This window comes from Lissotriton vulgaris, chromosome 8 (assembly GCF_964263255.1).
Source record: "Lissotriton vulgaris chromosome 8, aLisVul1.2, whole genome shotgun sequence".
NCBI lineage: Eukaryota > Metazoa > Chordata > Amphibia > Caudata > Salamandridae > Lissotriton > Lissotriton vulgaris.
In genome coordinates this window covers 1,412,243,306-1,412,264,845 of record NC_141696.1, presented here as the reverse complement: position 1 = coordinate 1,412,264,845, position 21,540 = coordinate 1,412,243,306, and the positions used below count along the sequence as shown (strand labels likewise).

At 42.9% G+C, this 21,540-nt stretch overlaps 2 protein-coding genes across 2 annotated transcripts in view; one reads left to right on the top strand and one right to left on the bottom strand.

The window, feature by feature from the left end:
• Positions 1-540: 540 nt before the first annotated feature.
• The window catches only part of LCA5L (lebercilin LCA5 like), an 861,785-nt gene continuing 840,785 nt past the window's right edge, over positions 541-21,540 (top strand). The window contains exons 1-2 of the mRNA XM_086936277.1: positions 541-587; positions 2,677-3,194. Coding sequence (XP_086792403.1) covers positions 2,822-3,194 — 373 coding nt within the window. The 5' untranslated portion in view covers positions 541-587; positions 2,677-2,821. The remainder of the gene's footprint in view (positions 588-2,676; positions 3,195-21,540) is intronic.
• Positions 5,296-20,743, bottom strand: LOC147698836 (uncharacterized). The gene is made up of 3 exons (XM_086933597.1): positions 20,636-20,743; positions 14,979-16,197; positions 5,296-5,339 (listed from the first exon to the last, which is right to left on the bottom strand). Exons 1-3 carry the CDS (start codon positions 20,741-20,743, stop codon positions 5,296-5,298), a joined length of 1,371 nt encoding a protein of 456 aa, XP_086789723.1.

Genomic DNA, 21,540 nt, shown 5'->3' with positions numbered 1-21,540 from the left:
TAGCAGATACAAGACGCATTCAGGGCTGTTTGCATGTGAATGAATGCCCCCTGCTCCTGAACCTGCAGCTCCTCCCTCTGTCACCTTCGAGCACCTCTTAACAGCTCATCAAGGGCTGGAGGTGTGAGGGTTGCCATCCCGCTGTGCCTCTACAGTGCTGCTGGGGGTCTGAGCTTTCATACAGCATCGGAGTCAAGAAGGGAGGTGGGGGCAAGCTGTGCCCGGTTAAAATTACGGACAAATGGCGTCCGTTAAAGAATCCTTCACGGACAACGGACAGACAGCCAAAATTACGGACTGTCCGTGAAATTTACGGACGGTTGGTCACCCTATCCGCTGGCGGCCCTAGTGCAGCGACAAAAACTCCGCAAATTCCGATGTCCGCCAACCGTAATGGGGAGTTGTAGTTAGAGATCAACGATGGCAGAATCGCGCTGCACGTAAGCGTGACCACGGTACGTCGTCGCCTTGATTTGCGCTGCCAGCAGAAAAGACGCGCGGCGCGCATACATCTGTGACGCTGTTTGTAGAGCGCGCTGACAGCGATGAAGCGGAGGCGCTCTAACACTCTTGATGCACGTGGAATGGTAAGAGTACTTTAAATATCGTTGTGACCGTTTTAGCACTGGTTCTCACCACAACAGTAATTGGGTGCATTTCCGTACAGTCCACACCGAAGCTGTTCACAGTGTCATCCTCCGCGTAGACACGATGTCGTTTTTAAAGAGTAGTTCACTTTCGATGCTGCCAGTGCTCCTCCCATCGTCTTATTTTCTCAATGAGATAAAACTCTCACTGATCTTTTTGCTAGTGAAACAAAATCTGTATAAATAAGCATTTACATCTTTAACTAGCTATTGCAGGGGTGTGGAATTTAAAAAAATATATAGCTACTTATCCATGGGGCAGGTTGCTTCATAAATCTACTTGTCCTGTAACAAAATCCACATGTCCCTTTGGTTCCATGTACTGTAGCGACAAATTATGGCATTATATAAGAGATCTGATATAGTCTCTCTTGATTATGCCAGGGCTCCTACCATAGAAGTGTGTTAATACTTGCAGTCCCCTTATGTTGCCATGTTTCCGCAGATCTACATACTGGGGCTGAAGGTAGTGGTAAGCAATAGTTCCAGGGATAGAAAGCCAATTTGAGTCTGTGCAAACCTACTAACGTGCATGTTTTAAGGGGTTTCAACAACTCCTTTCTAATCTTTTCCCATACTGACAAATGTTGGAAATTTACTCCTGACAATGACAGATGTAAACCTTCTTCCAGAGTTGGGGAAAAAAGTGATTGGAGGGAAAGTGAACTTCAAACACTAGATTTTCACATGAGCAAATCTACACATGCATATTTGCTCATGCTAAAATGCAGTTCACATATATTTTCTAGGAGTACTATTTCTTGATCTACTTCTGTAAATTTTTGGGAATTCACGAAAGCCATATAGCTGCACTTAATACAAGGACATATACCATGGGTGCCCTTTTGAGACATTCTTTAATAATTGGGCCCCTAATTTGGTCTGGTGTTTGTGTGTGCTTTTTGAGACCAAAAACAATTTTTGCTTTTGCCAATGTTTGTTATAATGGTGAGGGCCGGGCAGCTCCCACACCAATAAAGGTTTACAAAAACCATGCCAAAACAAGTCACACATTGACAAAACTAAAAAGCTGCCCACCAATTTCAGACCTACTGGCTTTGCCAATGCTTGTTCATTTTAGTTTCCCATAATCTTATTGGAACTGGTTACACTGATTCTCCATTATGAATATTTTTGGGAAATACTAGCAGGCATTAAAAAAATGTTACTAAATGATGCTGCAAAGAAATGGTACCAGACATTTTACAGTAGTTTAGCAAAATGTTTTTTCCTGCTTTCATTTTTTTAAATGAACATTTTATTTTGAAATCAAAGTATCATCAATCTTGCTTTCAAGCTTCTTCAAATATTTGCATCAAATCAGAGAGCATCCTGGGAGGATTATACATAGCCTAATATTGCTAAACCTTAAAAACGTGTGTGCACGTTTTTATACTGGAAGCACTGTCAGTAGTGCAGTTAGTGCTTACAAGATTTACTTTGAAAGTTCACCCTAATAATAAAGGTTTTCAATTAATGAACCATAAATACAAGTTTGAATAGCATAAACATATGACCAAAAAGATTACCTTACCTGCAGACTGTGCCTTTCCCTGATCCATAATATGGTACTGCACACTGGCATCTAAAGGGGTTGCGCTGCAGGGGTGGGCCTACTTGTCCCATGTGTATTTTGTACACATGAAAACTTGTGTACTTTTAATTACCACTTTGTGCCTCATCACAAAATCATATATTGTTTACATTTTAAAAGTGAGATTTCACTTTTTGCCATCTGTAGTTCTTAGCTCGACAAGTTCGGTCCCAGGAAGGCACATTTTTAAGAGGAGATTGGAGGCTTTTTTTCCATGCCCAATATTGAGTTGCATGTTTGAAAAACGCGAGCAGTACAGACAATACTTGGCAGGCTACATGTTTGAACAGTAAAAATACATTTTGTACGAATGACCTTGACACGTGTTGTATAAGAAGAACATGTGGGGCAGCTGCATTTTCACGCTTCACTAAGTTTCAAAGTATGTGTTAAATGTAAACACGGTGCTAAACGTTCTTCTTTTTTTTTACCTAGAGTTTTCGGTTCCTGTGGGATGAAAGCAGATGTGACTTTCTAGAGGTGCACCGTGAAAACTTTGATAATTTTTTATGCAAAGGAACACTTGTTCATAACTTGACACACCATCATTCATGCAGTAAGTTTTGGCTTTGGAACAACAATGTCCAGGGGTGAACTGAATTCAGAGAGTCCAGAGGATGATGGCTTCTTCTGTGCTGGAGACGAGGGGGCTAACACTTTGGTGCAGTGCATGAAAAAGAGAGAATCTATTGATTCTCAAAGGACAAGTATTAGCAAGACAAGCAGTCGTCACAGTTGTAGAACCTCACCAGAACACAGAGAAACTAAAACACGGGATAGCAGTAGCAGCAGATCTGACAGCAAAAGTTCCTGCTCTGAAGATTCTGTAGATTCTGGCCACAAGGACCTTGCAGAGTCCTATCGGAGTCCCAGAACATTGGAGCAATCCCCAGTTTCGAAAATTTTAATACAACAGAAAAAGAAGAATGCTTCCTGTGTTAACCTGCCTAAAGGTAAGAAAAGTGTTCAGTGGGACAAATGACACAATTAAACAGTACCCAAGGTGGTGCTGATGGCGTTCTCAGCAGCTTGAAAGCATCAATAAGAGAAATGGACAGTGAGTAAGACTCGAAAACTATAATTTCATTGGATAGGGTGAAGTGAAGTAGAGTACCCAAGAAATACAGTGTTGGCAGTAGTGCTAGAAGAGGGACAGAGCCTTAAAACTAATCTGATTCCTCAAAATTCACTAGATTGTCAGTGGACCACATGATATTTGTTTAAATAAGACCAATTACATAATTAAGCACTGTCTCATTAACACAATGCACCGTTAAGGCCACTTTAGACTTTTTCTCCTGTGAAAAACCCTCCTAATTTTATTCTTCTCAAGTAAAAATTAGCATAGAATGTCTTATTAACTGCGATAGGTGAAAGAGTGCCACACATTCTATAAAATGTACCTATTCCCAGTGGGAAATGGCCACTACAACGCGGGCATCACATTGTGATACCCTTACAACGGCTGCGCTGTTACCACACACTGCCATTACTATGCAACTCATTACATCGACTTGCAGTAGATGGCATGCTAACGTTAGAAATAGTATAGTTTATTATTCCAACACCTTCCCTGCTGTTATGTAGGCTGGAGTTGGAATAGTAAATTATACATTTCTAATGTCAGCACGCCATCTACTGCAAGTCGATGTAGTGACATGCGTAGTAATGGCTTTGCTTCGTAACAAGACGGTTGTTGTAATCACCGCGTTGTTATGGCACGCGTTGTGATGACTCGCGTTGTAACGAGTCCTATTCATACCAGTTTCTGAATTCCATTACTAATGTTTCCATCTCAGGAGCTCCACAAACCTGGTTTACACCCAATAAGGCTTATATAGGGACTTTTTCAATTGTAGCCCCTTAACATACCAAGAAAGTTGCTATTAGCCTTCCCTGCACTTATTACTGTTGTATTATTAACATTTTTGCACTTTATTTAAATGAAAACATCTGTTATATAAAGATTAAACAGGCAAAATGCAATCTTTTTAAATGTCATTACTACCCACACCACCTTTATTGAGCTGAACTCTCTCCCTGTGTCCTTATGAAAACCATATTTGAACTTTGAATCATAAGACACTCTAGGCAGTGCTGTGTGCAGACAGTTTTTCTCTTAAAATTCTCCAATCTATTTTTTTGAATGTGGTGCTAAAATGAGTGAAGTTAAGTAAAAAAAAGAGGCCTATACATTATGTTCCAGTACTTTAGAAACAATGTTTGACAAGCCCATTATGTTGTCGTCCGAAATATGGATCAGAAACTCATCTGTGACCAAGGAAATATGGTGTTCAAATTGGCTCAGTTACATAAGCGCTGGAGTAAATATTTTGCAACATAATTGCTGTCCTCATCTGATAACTTATTTAATTACTATTTAGTTGGGTCCACTCCCCATTTTGAACTTTGGCTTCAGATTGGTTTTTTTGCAACAGACATCTGTTTGCCAGAGCTCATGTCATCAGGACATGCTTTGGGCCCCTTCCCAGGAGCCATCAGTTTTGTGGCAGCAGTATTTGGCTGTCACAGTCATGATATCTCCATAAGGAATGGAGATCACAGGACTCCCGACAAAGGCAAAACTCCCTTGCTCACTGTGCCACAGGATTCAAGCTAGCCTGGCTTATGAGCGGTAATACCTGAAACCAGTCCCAGGATGCTTGTTTCCGGTCCAGGGAAGACCTGGCTTGGCAGTTCAGGCTGGAGTGTTCCCATAAGGAACAGGGTCAAGAATGATTTGCATATGGCTGGGTCCAAACTGGGATGGCACAGTGAGCAAAAGGATTTTGGAATAAACCCAGATTTGTGACTGGGGGTGAGTGGTTGTAAAGTTTGAGCACTCCGTCCATCTTGTTGTGTTTGCTAACCCAGATCCTAGCACCAACATCGCAAGTGTATGTTGTGCATGTGTGTTTGTGTATCCTGCATGGTATATGCATGTATTGTATGAGTGAAGCAGAGTAATGGAGGCATAGTTGATCAATTTTGGATACCACAAGCTTGAACTTGTGCACAAGATGGATGCAACGTATTTTTTGCAGACAGTGGAAGTTAATTCCTGGCAATCTTAAAGATGGAGGAAGCAGACCTAGACACTGAAGTGGGAAAAGAGAAGTCAAGAGTAGTTTTTAGAAATTTGATTGGGCCCTTTGCAGAGAGGAGCAGCTGGCTAGTCTCACGGAACCACTGCTATTTGGTAGATGGTGGGGGCGAAGGGTGGTGCTGTAGTCTCGTTTGTTCAAAGCAAATTGGACCCATTAGGTGAGGCCAGCCTTTTGTATTTCTATGATCACATTTAATTGTGGCTGATGACAACCAATTGCAAAAAGCCCACCTCTCACTATGCCTCTGTTGTGGGTACTCCACATTGGAGGCTACTCTGCTGTGAGGAGCATCACTCTTATCGACTGAAAGTGTCTCGGAAGCAACTTGGAGAGGACACTTGAAAGGAGAACTAACCCAATATTCATGTCCGCTTTGACCATATAAAAGTGGAACCTACTCGTTTTTCCAGTTCGAAGTACTCTGACAAAGGAAGGGAGTACTCGATAGGGTATTCTTACACCTCCTGTGCAACCAGAGCTGGCGCCTACCTGACACCCAGTGTAGTGTAGTTCCTATTTTCCCTATAGGCCCTGCGCATTGGAATAACATAAACAGCAGTGTAGACGTAGGACTGAGGTCTTCTAGGTCTCTACTGACTATGTTAGACTTAATTTAGGTTTGCGCCAGCTAGCTCAGAGGTCACTGGAAACTTTCTTGACTAAAATGGGAAGTGATCTGCCTCCCTGGCTCAGACTAGAAGGGATTCAGCTTCCGACAACCACTTAAACATGACAACTTTGCTCCTCAGAATAAGAGTCAATCTCTAGAGTCGTGTGAAACAATAGACAGCTATTTCACTCAGTTAGTTGTGCAGTTTTAATTTCACGAGGGTGCAGAGAACAGAGAGACGGGCGTTTTCAATAAAAGATATTATTTATTGAGCAGTCTTTCTTCTCATGCAAGAGAAATGAATTGCCACAATTGTAAGACTTGTTATAATAAAAAGTGCGTACAGTAAAAGGAGCATCACGAAGTAATACTGTAAAAGCATTGATATGGTTTCTTAGCCATAAGGTTTGTTTAAGATGAATAAAATATATACAATATATACATTCGCTAACAAGCTCAACTGGTGCTTCTAACTACGCCTACCCCGGTGTACCTGACCTAAGCCTAATACTTGGGAGGGAGTAAGTAATAGTTTGAGTTAAGTTGGTTTTGCCAAGAGTCTGATTCAAGAATTCTCTCTAAGGGTTTAGTCAGCACCGTACCTCTGGAATAGAATGTAGGAGGTCTGGTATCTTCTCTCAGGACACGATATTCCAGTCACCCTCAAGTGTAGGCTGGAAATGCCGGAGCTGGATTTTCTCGGCAGGAGAAAAGACAGCGTCTTTCTCAGCGCGTCAAAGAAGAGGGGCAGCGTCTGTGGGCTTCTCGCGTCTGCTGGGCTCTCTGCAAGGGGACAGCTGCTCTGCTCCAGTATTCACCACCACCGTGTATCTGCTTAAGGCAACGTTGGTATATTTATACCTGAAAGGTGCCGAGTTTGACGTAGGTGTTGGACATAAGACGTCCATAAAGATGTCACTAAGAACTGGTCGTTCTTACAGTGCTCGCAGAAGTTCTATTACAAATCAAAACAAAGCAAGCGGGGCTTTCCCAGGTTGCTTGAGGTTTGGTATGTCAAAAGAACTCGGTGTGCTATCTAGGAATCTAAAGAAGTGGCTTCTGCTGTGTCATGGATTGTCATGAACTGCAGAGGCGAGTTACTGAAATATGGCTCTGACTATTATGCCATTATAGGGATATTGTTGGAACTGGGTAGCCTGGCCTAGGGCAAGACTAGCATATCAGAGGCACAGTGTAAAGGTTGCAGACCACCCAAAAGTAATTCCACGCAATAGCACTCAAAAAGAAAACACTACACCAAAAATGTGTGAAAATACGTACTGCTTTATAAAAATAATATATATATCTTGGCTCTTTTGTGTTCAGAATACACCACTTAATACATTTCAGGTTGTCTTGGAATTAGCAAGTGCTTCTTTTAAACTGCAAAGCAATTTACCACCTATTTATCACATCACAGTACATCTGTTATTAAATCAGTAATAACCACCAGCATTTATAGAATAGATAGATCACTTAACCAAAACTGGCAGGTAGCTCTTATTCTTCCTTTTACTCAGTTAAGCATTTACTGTGCTCCGCTTACTTTATATCAATTCTAAACACAGCATTACATTAACATTTGGCCAGACAGCACCTGAATCACCTAAATCAGTAATAGCACTTTCAGAGTTATTAAATTAATCATCAACATTGACAGTGCATTTAATCAGACTCCAGAAGTCAATGGATATGGTTAATATGCAGTACCAGTAACTTCCTCTTTCTAGCCCACAGTCAAAGAGGGTTTCCTCAAGTTCCTCACCACTTTATGGATTACAGTAGAGGAGAAAAACAACAACCACTAATGAATCATCATTTGATTGCAGGCTCTAGCGCCACCTTCCCCCTTCAGATGACCTCCTTACTGTAGCGTGGAGACGATGCTGTCCCAGTCTCCACGCGTCGCTGTCACTTTAAGGCTCCTTTTGAAGCTCCCCCACTCTCTCTCCTACTCGGGCCAGCTCCTCTGCTTTGGCACTCGAGCGGAGGGCAGGGCCGATGTCGCAATGCCCCCAATGAGCCGCCGAGTCCCGAGCTCCCTCTCCCTGCCAGCTCCTTTGCGTGGCGCGAGAGAAGAAGGAAAAGAGCGGGACACTCGCTCAGGCGGCAGCCGGTGCTTCTCTTCTGGAGATCGGCGGGGCCGCTAATCACTCCGTCATGCGCAGTAGCGCTCGCGCCAGAATCTCCCTACTCTGCGCCCGCTCCCAGGAAGGACGCACTACTCCTGGGCCTGCTCGGTCCTAGGCCCCTCCTGAGGGAATACTAAAGCTGACTGGGCATGCGCGATGGCGCCTTGGTGCAGCGTCTCGCCCAGGCTCTCCCCCGCTAACCGGGACTTCACTCGACAACGCGACTGGAGCGCGGAAGGTGCCCCCGGGGTCCCGCTCTCAAAGGGAAGCCTTGACAAGCTTCACAGGCTCAGTGGATCCCGGGGGGGGCGCTATTCCAGAGAACTTGATACCCTCCACCAGGGACTCCAGGGATCAGTTGACTGCAGATCCGGCCAGGGCTCCTCAGGACACAAGCCTTCCCCAGCACCCAGGAAGGTAGGAACAGCGCTGGTTCGATTTTGTACCCAGTTCCCACTTCACAAAGTCCTTTTAGCACTCAAGTTGAAGTAGGGGTTGGGATCTAGGGAAGAAGGTTATCCTTCCTGAGTCTCTTTCTGCTGGGCAGAGGACTGCGCACCGCAGCACTGCAGTCTCCTTCTCCTTAGACTTCCCCTGTATAGTTTGGACAAGGGGCAAGCTAGGCGCCCAGGGTCTCCAGTAACCCTACACAGCGGGGTCAGGACAAATAACCCAAAAGGGGGATTTTGAGGTGACAACCCAAGGCAGCTTCCCTATCTAGGAGGTCAACCCTATGTCTAACCTCTCCCACCCTTAGCTACAGCCTGTCATCCAGCTGACTTCCACAGGTAGACAAAATGGCTGCCCCGCATTCCGCCTTATATAGGCTGCCCTTCAGTGGTCCAGAATGGACCAGAAGGTTCTGGAATGCCCTATGTTAGGCTATGGCCAAGTTCTGTTTGTGACAGTTGGGGCAGTTGGTGGCCACCATTTTAGGTGGTGCCAACTTTCCTGTCAGAACAGGCCTCTGGGCCTGAGGTAAAAGATTATGAGGGGGAGAAAGAACACCTATCCCCCTGGCCAACACCTACAAAAAGTCAGTAGACACAAACATTAATAAGGGTATGAGGGGCAAAAAGGGGACAAAATAAATAAAAATTAGGAGGGACTTCACCAAAAAGCCAGACAGGTCTAACAGATATGTATAGATTATAGCCGTATAGGGGCATAAGGTCATGATATTGATCGGGGTCCTAGATAAAACACATCACCCACTCCACGAATTTATGTCCATCAATTACTAAAACTTAAGCAATAAGACACGTGTATTCCTAACAGCAACAAACAGGGTTTTAGTTGTAAGGGAAATGCTGGGCGCACTGCTCAGGTTAACGCGCAGGAGAACGCAATGAAGCAAAAGGTGCATGCAGGTGAGGGGTAATTCCCTGAAACCCCTCAAAGTGTGCTTGGTAAACACACTGTATACAGAAGAAGCAAAACCTGCTGCACACTTAAATAAAGTTCAAGCACAAAGGATGTCTCAATGAACATGAAGTTCAATGATCGCAGACGAAGGATTGGAGCATCAGTGCTTTGGTTCTTCTTTTTTTATTTTCTGTTCATGGAAAAGCCAGCCGACACTTGTTTCGTCGCCAGAAAACACAGTTTCTGCGACTCCTCAGGGCTGTAGGAAATAGATATATGACCACAGGTCGCGGTGCCGGTGATAATTCCTACCCGGCTCCGCTCGAGACCGGGTTCTAAAAAGCCTGGTAATTTCAAAGGTGTTCTTCTCCAACGAGTGCGTGGCGAAGATTCTATATTGAGTGATATTATTCAGTGTTGCATTCTTCAGGTAATGAAGCTTTGGAATATATCCTAATGGTGTGACCGCACCCGTAACCGAAACGCGATCGTGAAGGATCCCGTCGCGTACTGACTCCCCGCACTACAGGGATGCTTTTGCTGTAGAATCTTCTATACTTCTCGCGTTGATACACGCCATTAGGATATATTCCAAAGCTTCATTACAGCCCTGAAGAGTCGCAGAAACTGTGTTTTCTGGCGACGAAACGCGTGTCGGCTGGCTTTTCCATGAACAGAAAATAAAAAAAGAAGAACCAAAGCACTGATGCTCCAATCCTCCGTCTGCGATCATTGAACTTTATGTCCATTGAGACATCCTTTGTGCTTGAACTTTATTTAAGTGTGCAGCAGGTTTTGCTTCACATGTGTATTCCTACCCACCCTAAAATACATTTTGCATATGAAATGGTGTATACGAAAATACACTAAAAAAATCATAATAGGTACTGTACGTTTTAAGCAGAATAATCATTCAAAAAAGGCTTTGCACATATATCTAGTTGAACGATCTTTGCGAAATTACACATGAAATGTCTCTGAATACAGAAAAGAAGGGCGAGACTATTCCATCACATAGAAATACAGTTGCTGCAAAATTGTGCTAGAGGCTGAGGTAATATTTTGTCTCTAGATCTACTAAGATAGAAGCTCTGTTCTTTATGAATAGTTCTACTTTAAGCAAAGTACTTGTGCCAGAAAAAAGGTAAATATTTTGGAGGTTTGAAAAAATAATTTCATCTGTAGGGGGAAAAAATAGTTCCAAACGTTTTTTTAGTAGCTTTTGTTTATCAAAGTTTGAAGGCCGAATTCAGAGTTCATGGGAACGCTGTGTGCCAGATTGTTTTTCCAAAAAGTTATTGTTTCTGTTCAGTGGAAAACATCATTTCAGACAGACTCGCAAAAAATTGGTCCACATATTCAGGTGACAGTACGACCAAGTTTGATAATGCTGTCACTTGGCAGTTGTGTGAATGATTGCTATCATCAATCTCAGGATCAGCAATGCTCACAGAAGGTCGTACCTGGGTGATGTTGCTCACATTTCTTGCTTCACTGCCACCACCTAATCGTAGCGCAGGAGTCTCAACGAATGCCGTCATCAGGATTGGTAACCGCTGGGGACAACACGATGCATGAGCCGTTACTGGACTTAGCAAAGTATCGACATCCATAGGTACTGCTGATTGTAGTGCAAGACAGGTGTCTAACACGCATTCTTCTCCGCATCCATCGAAGCACAGGTAAGATGCAGGTCTGCCATGTAGGTCTGAATGAAAGAAACCAGGTCATATTTAGATCTCTTAGCCAGGCCAATCCAAGGACTCTAGTTATGCGGTCCCAATAGCGCATTGCTAGGATCGTTTCTTCCATCCTTGCCGGAGTCATGTCTGTGTTTTGGCTTGCCATATCGGAGCAGAAGGGTCAAAAATAAAATCCCTACTACGAGTCCCAAAATTAGTGGTAAGCCGCCAAAGACCGAAAGGACAAAATTGGGAATAATGCCCAGGACTGCTTTGAAGGGTGTTAACAGTCCCGAAAAAATTGTCTTAAATACATTCGAGATGCCACTGGCATTCGACATATTTAGGATTTGGCTGAGCATTTCTGCGAAATGCACGGGGCAATTTGTTGAAAAAAGTGTATGCATCTCTGCCGCCGTCCTTGCAACTTGGAGATCATACGTCTCTTTTGATGACGTGATGGGCACTGTTGTCTGCAAAAGCACAGACTTCATTCTGCTAAAAGTATCAATTCGTATAGAAGAGACATTCAAAGGAGGCCAAATTGGAGTCGCTGAGTCTCCAGGGCCATTTGGATACAATGCTTGCATACAGCAAGTGACCATGGAACTCACGCTTAAGAGATATGCTTTCCCTGGCACCAAGCCACAACAGCTGTGGTCCGTTATTAGAATGTAACTCCCATTCGAAAGTTGTCTAAAGAAAGGCTCTATCTGTGTTGCAGGTGTTACGTGCTGGTGGCATGAGAGGTTGTTTGAAGTCCCTTCACAGGCCCCATGTAAATTGATACTCTGGCACAAAAGTATACCGCTTAGTGAATGTTTGCAATCTTTACCACTAAGAAATACTTTTTTGTCTTTATCACTGTAACATGCGTGCGTATAAGGTAATTTCCATGATGACTTATAACGTATCCCTTACCCAACCTTTCATACTGGCCTGCTGGTATATACTCAAGGCAATTTTTAAATTGGAAAGTTGTTATCGGAATTGTGATAATCCCGTGTATTATCCATTCAATGACAGGTCTTTCTGACATTGTCAATGGTAATCTCAAAAGTTTTTCAATGCTCAGAATTGTATAGTCTGCTCCTTTTTGTGCCAAACTGATTTGTTTATCAGTAAGGTTAAAGACAGAAAACAATGACGTTGTGTTGATTAAACGCCATGGCACATAGCCCGAACGCAGATTTTGTAACTTCCAGCCTAGCTGTACAATAGAACGCAATTGGGACTGGCCATGTTGTAACATTAGCAAATCCTGGTCTATTATATCGAAGGCAGATGATACAATACTGTCCAGTGAATATATTCTGGAAGACAGAGTCATTAACCCATTGTCTACAACAGAAAGTGATTTTTCCAAATTGATACGGTCAATTTCTCGTATTTTTTTCTGCTGTTTCAATTTGCATTACTTTCCATGCCTCGTTGTATGCTGCATATACACTTGCCGCTGTGAAAGGTTTTTGACGCTGTTTGCGTTGTCCCATAATGAAATCACGCAAGTCAGCACCATATGTAAGTAAAGTTAGATGTTGCTTAATTTCTGCCAGTGTGGATGTTTGTAGCCATTCAAGGCAAAGTTTCCCTACACTGTATGTTGTTACTATCCCTGGGTGTTGTCTCTGGGAGTATCTAGGGTCTAGTCTGGTCATTTTGAACCCCTGTATTTTATTCCGGAATCTATCCTGACAGTTATTAGTGTCTATTGGCCAGATTAACCACTTTTTCCAATCAGGATGTGTTCTGTTTTGATGTAAAATGTGGGTTACGTCTATCTCAATATCTGTGGTTGCATTATCAGGTATTGGTTTAGGAATAGACGGTTTGTTAAGGTCTTTTATCTTAGCTAAGCCAAGACATGTTGTTTGTTGAACTATGTCATTCAAGAACATAATTTGTTCTGGAATCATGCAGGCTCGAAATAATGCTTCTGGGCCTTGTACCTGCCAATCTTTAGTGCCCCAGATAGTTTTTGTTTCAATGTTATTCTTCCATAAATCAAAAACCAAATGTAGTATTTTTTTCATAAAATGCTTCTGAATATATCAATTTAGTATTGTCAGCATGGTTTTTGTCCCTGTTTTATCTAATAGTTTGTAATAAAATGTTTCAGCATCACTTGTGTTAAACCCCGAGAAGTACTGGAATTTTTCATAGAATGTTTTTGAACTGCTTCTAGGCGGTGTTGCACAATGTTGGTTATATTTAAAAACATTTCTAGGTTGAGCAGATTTATGTAAATAGTGGTCTGCATAATGTGTAAAACAGTACATTTGCTCATAATTAGATGAACCTTGTAAGTAATCATGATCTGTAAATTTTGCTGACAACACTAAATCCGACATCATATTATTTATACTCTCAAAATCTCAATCATCAGAGAATGCGCTTGGTTTTATAAAGTCACTTAATGAAACCTTAAATTGGTGAGGATATTTCAAAATTTCTACCGGTCCATATATTTCATAGTCTGTTTTGTCCCAAACTACCCCGCCAGGTATTGGAATGGCTGTGACATTTACTGATGAAAGTTCCCTTTTCTCGACGTGAGATGATTTGCGTGGCTTCAGAACTAAGTTGATGTTCTGACTTGCTGTGTCCATTGTACTGTATTTTCCTTCAATGAATTTCCCCAAACAAAGTACCATGATGAGCCAAAGAAAGAGGAAAAATACACCTAGCCCAAACCAAAATTCTAACCATGGAGAAATAAGATATATTTCTTTAAGTTGATGAAAGAGTTCTGTTGCTTTGTCTTTAAAAGTCTTTGATGCTGGCTTTTCTTCTTGTTCACTTGGATCTTCAGAAAAGTTATCGAAATTGATGAAATAGCCAGATGCAGTTCTGTCAATTGTTGGGATTATCTTTCCACTTTGTCTTTCATCTGGACATTCTGATGCTACATCGTTGTAGACTGGTGTTTCTTGACGAACTGTTTCAATTTGAGTTTCAAGAGGCACAAGTTCCATGCCATTGTTGCATAGTCCTTTTTTATTAACTGCAGGTTTGTCAAATGTGATTAGTCTTTCAGTTTGAACCTCTTGGATTGTAGCAAATTTGGGTATTCTGTTACTTCTTGGGAGTCCACTAGGCCTACTGTTTATTATAGGCCACATGATTGTGGTTTTACCAGGTCGATGGATACAACTTGGTTCTCCTTTTTACCACCAAGGGGCGGTAGTACTACTGATCTTGTTCCGTTGATTGCTAAGACAGGTACTGCTTTTCACCGCTATTTTTTCTCTGACCAGATCCCCAATCTTTGGAATCCAGACAGGTCTTGCTGGGACAGGTGGTGTGTCTTCAGTGGTTGTTGGCTGATGTTTTAACTTTATGTTGCTCAGGGCTTTTCTTGTTTCATTCAAGTCCTGTAAAACAGCCAAACGATCTTTGATGTCAAAGTCTTTATTCTTATCTTCTACCACTGAAGCTAGACTATCTAGATCCTGAATATACATTCTAGTTCCGAACAATAGTTCGTACGGGCTGAAACCTTTTAGAGAATTTCTTGGCAAGTTATTAAGACTGCGTTGGACACTTATTAAATGCTGTACCCACCCATCACCCGAACCTAATACCTTTGCCGTTATAGATTGCTTTATGTCTCGGTTTTTTCTTTCCACTACCCCGTTTCCCTCAGGATGGAAGGGACAAGAGAATCGCAATCCAATGCCCATGCTGGTCATGGCCTCCTTATAAGCTCGAGAGCTAAAAGCAGGACCCTGGTCAGAATGAAGCATGGCAATTGCATATGTGCCGATAAAGACTCGCAAATCTTTTATAACCGTTCTGGCGTCAGCCGAGCGCTGGGGCCACATCCAAATGAATCTCGTACAGGAATCCACTGCGACCATGATATATTTATAGTTACCATCCCTCTGCAAGGGACCACAGTGGTCCAGGTAAACACATTCAAACGGTTTATCTGAGATTAGAAGGGGCGTTTGCGCCGGTCGTTTCACTGTTGATACTTTCATTTTTTGGCATATTTCGCAATCGAGAACATACTTCTTAGTTTCTATTCTCATGCGCGGCCACCAATATCTCTGTTTTAATAATGCTATTGTGGCGGAAACTCCAGCATGTGCAGACGCAAGCCCTTCGTGTGCCGCTGTAATTAGTCCTAACCTGTGTTCCATGTTTGGAATTACCCTATCCCCCACTCCAGGGATTCGAGCAAAAGGAACATTATCTATGTTTGTTATGTATGAGTATTTTACTGGAAAGCCTCTTGGGAGTGTTTTTATGTCATCTTTTACTGACGCACTGACAGCTTGTAGGATGTCGCTGTCTATTTTTGTTTTTGACCGAGTGATAGCGGCTACGGAAGCCGTTTGCACAGCTGCCTTCGCGGCTTCATCAGCCAATGAATTCCCCGCAACGTGAACGCCATCACGTTGATGACTCAGAGTGTGTATCACGTGAGTCTGTTGTAGTTCTTTCCGTAAAAGAACTACTTGTTCCCAAAGCATTTTATGCTTGATTGTGCCACCTTTCGCATCTTTGAACCCGTTTTCAACCCAATTCTGCAAATATTCATTATAAGATTGGACGCAATAATATGAATCGCACACTATAAGTGTGGGGAATTCGCGATCGGTATTTTCAAGCGCCATCTTAAATGCTAGTAGTTCAGCTCGCTGCGCTGTGCAATCTCCTAGAGATTGCAGTTTGGTGACCAGTGGTCTAAATTTTCCTTTGTGCCAATGACCTTTAACGATCGCGCACGCAGCACTGTAAGCTTGTTTACCCCCAACTGCGGGTTGTGCTGATCCGTCTGTATATATGATACTTTCGTATTGTTCTAGAGGCAGGATTTCAATTGGTAGAGGACATTCATATTCATATTGTAAAAATTCCTGAGTCTTTAAATTAGGATCAAATTCATATTCTACGTCTGTTGCAGCAAGAGAGTTAACCCATTGGATCCATCTTGGATGCAGAGCTTTAGCATTCGGAATGCTTGCTTTAGTTACCGCTTCTAAAGCAGGTATACGTGTAACGATTATTATTAGTTTATCTGGTGCTAGGGCTCTTTCTTTTGCTACGGCAGTCTGAACCGCAGTTAGAATTTTCTCAGTTGAACTGAATTTTATCTCAGCTTTTGTGTACAAATGTGATTTGTAAGCTATTAGTACCGTTTCTCCCTCGTTAGAGGTCAGGTACGTGAATCCGCATCTTCCTGGGATGACTCGGATTACAAGATTGCGTGTATTGTCACGTGTCTCTAATTTAGTTTTAGCTAACATGTCTGTTTGCAGCGATCTCAAAATTTCTGTGTGTTTTTGAGTCCAGTTGATTGGTTTAAAATCAGGTTTTATTATTTCGTAGAGAGGTTTAACCCTCTCTGCATAGCTTAGAATGTAAGTTCTTCCGAAATTCAGAAAACCTAGAATCGATTGTAAGTTCTTCAGCGTTTTTGGGGCTTGGAGTACAGCGCACTTTTCTAAGAAATTGTCCGCCAGGCTTTTGCCTTCACTTGATAATTCGTATCCTAAAAATAGGACAGTTAGATGGGCAATTTGTGACTTTTTAAAGTTGAATTTGTAACCCTCTGCTGCAAACCCAAGTATTATGGTGTTCACTCTTTTCAAGTGAGTATCCAAGACGTCGTCTGTGAGATAGATGTCATCGACATATGATAATGCCTCATCATCATACATTTGTAGTAACTCTGTTACTCTGGCTGAGAATAATCCTGGGCTGTTCTTGAATCCCTGTGGGAGACGACAGAAATTTTCTGTGTACCCATAATTGAGAAAGCGGTCATATCTGCTTTCGGGTGCAATCTTTTGACAAAAGAATCCATTAGAGATGTCTAATGTTTTGTATTTTTTGCGAACCATGTTATTCATTAGTGCTGCACTGTGCGAGTTTTGTACCGCAAATGTTTTGCAACACGAGTTAAGATGTCTGTAGTCGAAGACTAGACGATATGAATTGTCTGGTTTGGAGACAGGAAACAAAGGATTGTTCATTTGAGAGGTGCATGTTTCAATCACCCCCTGGTATTCAAGTTGATCTAAAATCTCCCTGACCTGTTTTTTAGCTTCTTGTTTAATTGGATACTGCCTTTGTGCAGTAGGTTGACTTTTTAACTGGATTTTGTGAGGAGGAGAGTCCTCATCCCATCCTACATGATTTCTATATAATGCAGGTGCTTGAGCTACTGCCCATTTCCATGCATATATATATTTAGTGTGAATTGGAATGTGATTTGCGAAGGCAGGCATAATCATTTCGTTGCCATGAGGGCACTCCCTGACAAACTCTGGTGGCCAATCTTTCTCTGCTAACAAGATGTCATAGCCTTTTGAGAGGTTATCCCAAAATAGACCCCTTATTTTCCTAGTCTTATCTCCCTCTATACGCAGTGTTATTTCGTATATCTTATGAGGTTCGCTAACCCTGGTATCTGCAGTTTCCACTTGAATGTATTCATTCGTGTCCACTGTCTCCAAATGATTCATCAGGATCTTGCGAGCTATGCTGATTTCTACTGCACTGTCTAGCATTGTCTGTGCCCACTCTCCGTTTTTCAGCTGTGTCCTCAGTATTCTCGGCATGTTCAACTACTCTTATACTGGCTACCTTCTTCCTCGGGAATTGTAATATTTTACTTTTCAGCAGGTTCCTTGTCTTTGGACTTGACGTGCTCTTCCCTTGGGTCTGACCGTCCTCTTCTTTCCGATTTCTGTGAAAAAGATCAAGCGGGACGTGTATCAATACTTTGATATCTATCAGGCTTTTTTAAGTTATCCCTATTTCTAAGGTTGTATCTTTTTTCAGAGTGCTCCCTGTGGGGAGACTGGTGTTCTCGAGTCGGAGTTCTTTCCCTCCGCTGTGGAGACCTTCCTCTGGATTGGAAAACTTTTTCTTTGGGAGTGGATTGTTTATTTCCATCCCAACTCCTTTTAGGAGTGTTTAGATTATTTTTGATAAATAATTTTTCAGGATTTTCAAGTAGTTGGGGTTTTACTGGTTTCCCACCCAAACCATCTCTACCTAATTCTTCATAGCATTTTTCTATGATTCTGGCAAGCTCAATTGGTTGATCTGTTATATCTGTTTCTTTCAATTTCTGGCGGATCGCCACAGATGCTGCTTCTCCTTTTATGTTGGCTAGTAATATAGCCGAGACCTGCTTGAAGTCTTTCAGTAATTTCATACCAAGATTTAAAGCAGGTTCTGGACTGTATTCGTTTTGAATCTGTTTTAGCACATCTGGTATTACCGCTATGGACGGAACACCATGTGTTTTTGTGTAAATGGAAGCATAAACTGTACCCCAAGTGTCACAGTCCTCCACATGTGGTGCGACCTCCATTGGAAGGCAGATAGTCAGAATTCTGTGTTTCTCAATAGGGGTAGTATTCGGGAATACTGCCTCTATTTGAGTTATTTTCTGTGCTAACCAGAAAGGAATTAGTTCCCGTTTTATGGGTGTTTTACCAAGACATGATTGTATGTTCTGTGGTGTAATTTTATTTGTGTTCCCCTGATGAGGGGTCAGCTGTGGAATACTAACAGCTGTTTGGACTGTTGCAGTCCGCAATACATATTGGACTAACTGTCTATGTATTTTAATTAATAATTTTAGCTGTGCTAAAAGTTCTTCTCTCAACATTTTATCAATGTCTGGATGTGGTGTATAGCTGGCTAGAACCGGCCACGTTGCTCCTGGTCTGCCTAGTGGACCGAGCCTGGTAATGTGATCATTATGTTTTAGGGTGCCTTTAAACCAGAGCAGATGCTCTTGGTATTTTAATGGAATTTCAATCTCCTCGAAAGGAGCGTACTCTTCCGGAGGATCCTCTATTTTGTAATAGTGGAATTCGTGTGTTGTAGCGTTTGCCGCTGGAAAGTTTATCCATGAATAGAATACCTCTGTCTGCCGATATTCGTGTGCCTCTATCACGAAAATGAATGTACCGCCTTGTGCTGTCAGTCCGTGTTCTATAAGTTTTAAAGTTATAGATTTTCTTAAATGTACCGGAATGATTATTGCATTCGGTTCATTAATTCCTGTATTATCGGGACCCTGTTGATTCGCGTCTTCTGCGACTCCATTGGTTCCGTTGTTTTCTACTGACATTGTATTTAATGAAAGTTTGCAGAGCAGGTCTCCAAGGAGACAAAGATTAGGTGCACAATATTTTGGAACACTGTATCCTTAAACGTTGACTAAACCAGAAACTCTACATAGAAATCTCTTCCTACTAAGTTCCGGCGGATTTTAACCTTTTACCCACTCCAGGCGTCTATTGGAGTATTTACGGGAGAAAGCGTCTGTGTGAAAAAGCACGACCGAGTTACTCTAACGTCTTGCGTTAGTTTTATCGCCTTACCAAACGTTGGGCGCCATGTAGTGTAGTTCCTATTTTCCCTATAGGCCCTGCGCATTGGAATAACATAAACAGCAGTGTAGACGTAGGACTGAGATCTTCTAGGTCTCTACTGACTATGTTAGACTTAATTTAGGTTTGCGCCAGCTAGCTCAGAGGTCACTGGAAACTTTCTTGAATGAAATGGGAAGTGATTAGCTTCCCTGGCTCAGACTAGAAGGGATTCAGCTTCCGACAACCACTTAAACATGACAACTTTGCTCCTCAGAATAAGAGTCAATCTCTAGAGTCGTGTGAAACAATAGGCAGCTATTTCACTCAGTCAGTTGTGCAGTTTTAATTTCACGAGGGTGCAGAGAACAGAGAGACAGGCGTTTTCAATAAAAGATATTATTTATTGAGCAGTCTTTCTTCTCATGCAAGAGAAATGAATTGCCACAATTGCAACACTTGTTATAATAAAAAGTGCGTACAGTAAAAGGAGCATCACGAAGTAATACTGTAAAAGCATTGATATGGTTTCTTAGCCATAAGGTTTGTTTAAGATGAATAAAATATATACAATATATACATTCATACATACATTAGCTAACAAGCTCAACTGGTGCTTCTAACTACGCCTACCCCGGTGTACCTGACCTAAGCCTAATACTTGGGAGGGAGTAAGTAATAGTTTGAGTTAAGTTGGTTTTGCCAAGAGTCTGATTCAAGAATTCTCTCTAAGGGTTTAGTCAGCACCGTACCTCTGGAATAGAATGTAGAAGGTCTGGTATCTCCTCTCAGGACCCGATATTCCAGTCACCCGCAAGGGTAGGCTGGAAGCGCCGGAGCTGGATTTTCTCGGCAGGAGAAAAGACAGCTTCTTTCTCAGCGTGTCAAAGAGGAGGGGTAGCGTCTGTGGGCTTCTCGCGTCTGCTGGGCTCTCTGCAAGGACAGCTGCTCTGCTCCAGTATTCACCACCACCGTGTATCTGCTTAAGGCAACGTTGGTATATTTATACCTGAAAGGTGCCGAGTTTGACGTAGGTGTTGGACATAAGACGTCCATAAAGATGTCACTAAGAACTGGTCGTTCTTACAGTGCTCGCAGAAGTTCTATTACAAATCAAAACAAAGCAAGCGGGGCTTGTGTGTTTCTGCTAACTTACCTGTACCTCAAAGTTGACAGGTTGACTAACTTGTTTTACATCTAGGGGCTCAGAGGATCGCCGTGGGCCGAGCATTGTGTGGCCGGCTCCCGCGGACGCGGGCGCCATCTTGGCTTGGGCTACTCAGCTCAATGTACTTGTTAGCCACCCCCCCCACGATACTCCCTATTTAAAGAGGCTATATGCGGCAGCGCAGCGGGCGCGACGAAGGCGCGCCGGAGTTGCGCCTGAGTTAAGCCCGTCTGCGCCCGTCTGCGCCCGTCCGCGGCCGGCAGGGGCTAGGGGCTACTCCCCCTGGCCTCTTCATTCGCTACTCCTCAGCTGATCTCATTCTTTTACAGGGTCCTTGGCCCCTTGACCCCCGTACTATTCTCCGGATTACCAACTTGGGCTGTTTTTCCCCCTGCCAAGCCTGCCCTCAGGGCTGCTCCCTCCCTTCTGTTTCTCCATCGGCACTTCAGTCGACGCCCACTCTTGACACTCCCCCTCCCCCATTATCTATTATGTTACTAAACACTAGGTCAGCCATCAGACACCATCAGGAACTTTTCATACTCCTAGATACGGATAAACCCGATCTTTTATTCCTAACCGAGACGTGGTTTTGTGAGTCTTCCCTCCCGTCTCTACTGGCTGCCCTCACCTCATCATATTATTCTATCCGCGCCGACCGCCCACTAGGGAAAACGGGTGGAGGCGTTGCCCTCATTGCCCGTACGGACTTTCAGTTTCAGATTCTCCCCTCACCCCCTATGGGAGGAATTGACCACTTAGTGGTCCGCTCTTCTTCTTTCTCCCCTCACCTAGCCTGTGTGCTGGTATATCGTCCACCTCAACCCACCCCCTCTTTTCTCCCTGCCTTTCAAGATCTACTTGGCACCCTGGGGGTTAATTATGCTTCGGTG

Bases quoted from the DNA above. Each gene is read 5' to 3' on its own strand.
- LOC147698836 (XM_086933597.1), bottom strand. From the start codon at position 20,743: ATGGCGCCCGCGTCCGCGGGAGCCGGCCACACAATGCTCGGCCCACGG. The intron at 16,198-20,635 runs GTAAGTTAGCAG...ACTGCGGTTCAG, and splicing joins CTGTCAACTTTGAGGTACAG to ACTGCCGTAGCAAAAGAAAG. The intron at 5,340-14,978 runs GTACGAGATTCA...TTCCCACTTCAG, and splicing joins CATGGTCGCAGTGGATTCCT to TGTCTAGGTCTGCTTCCTCC.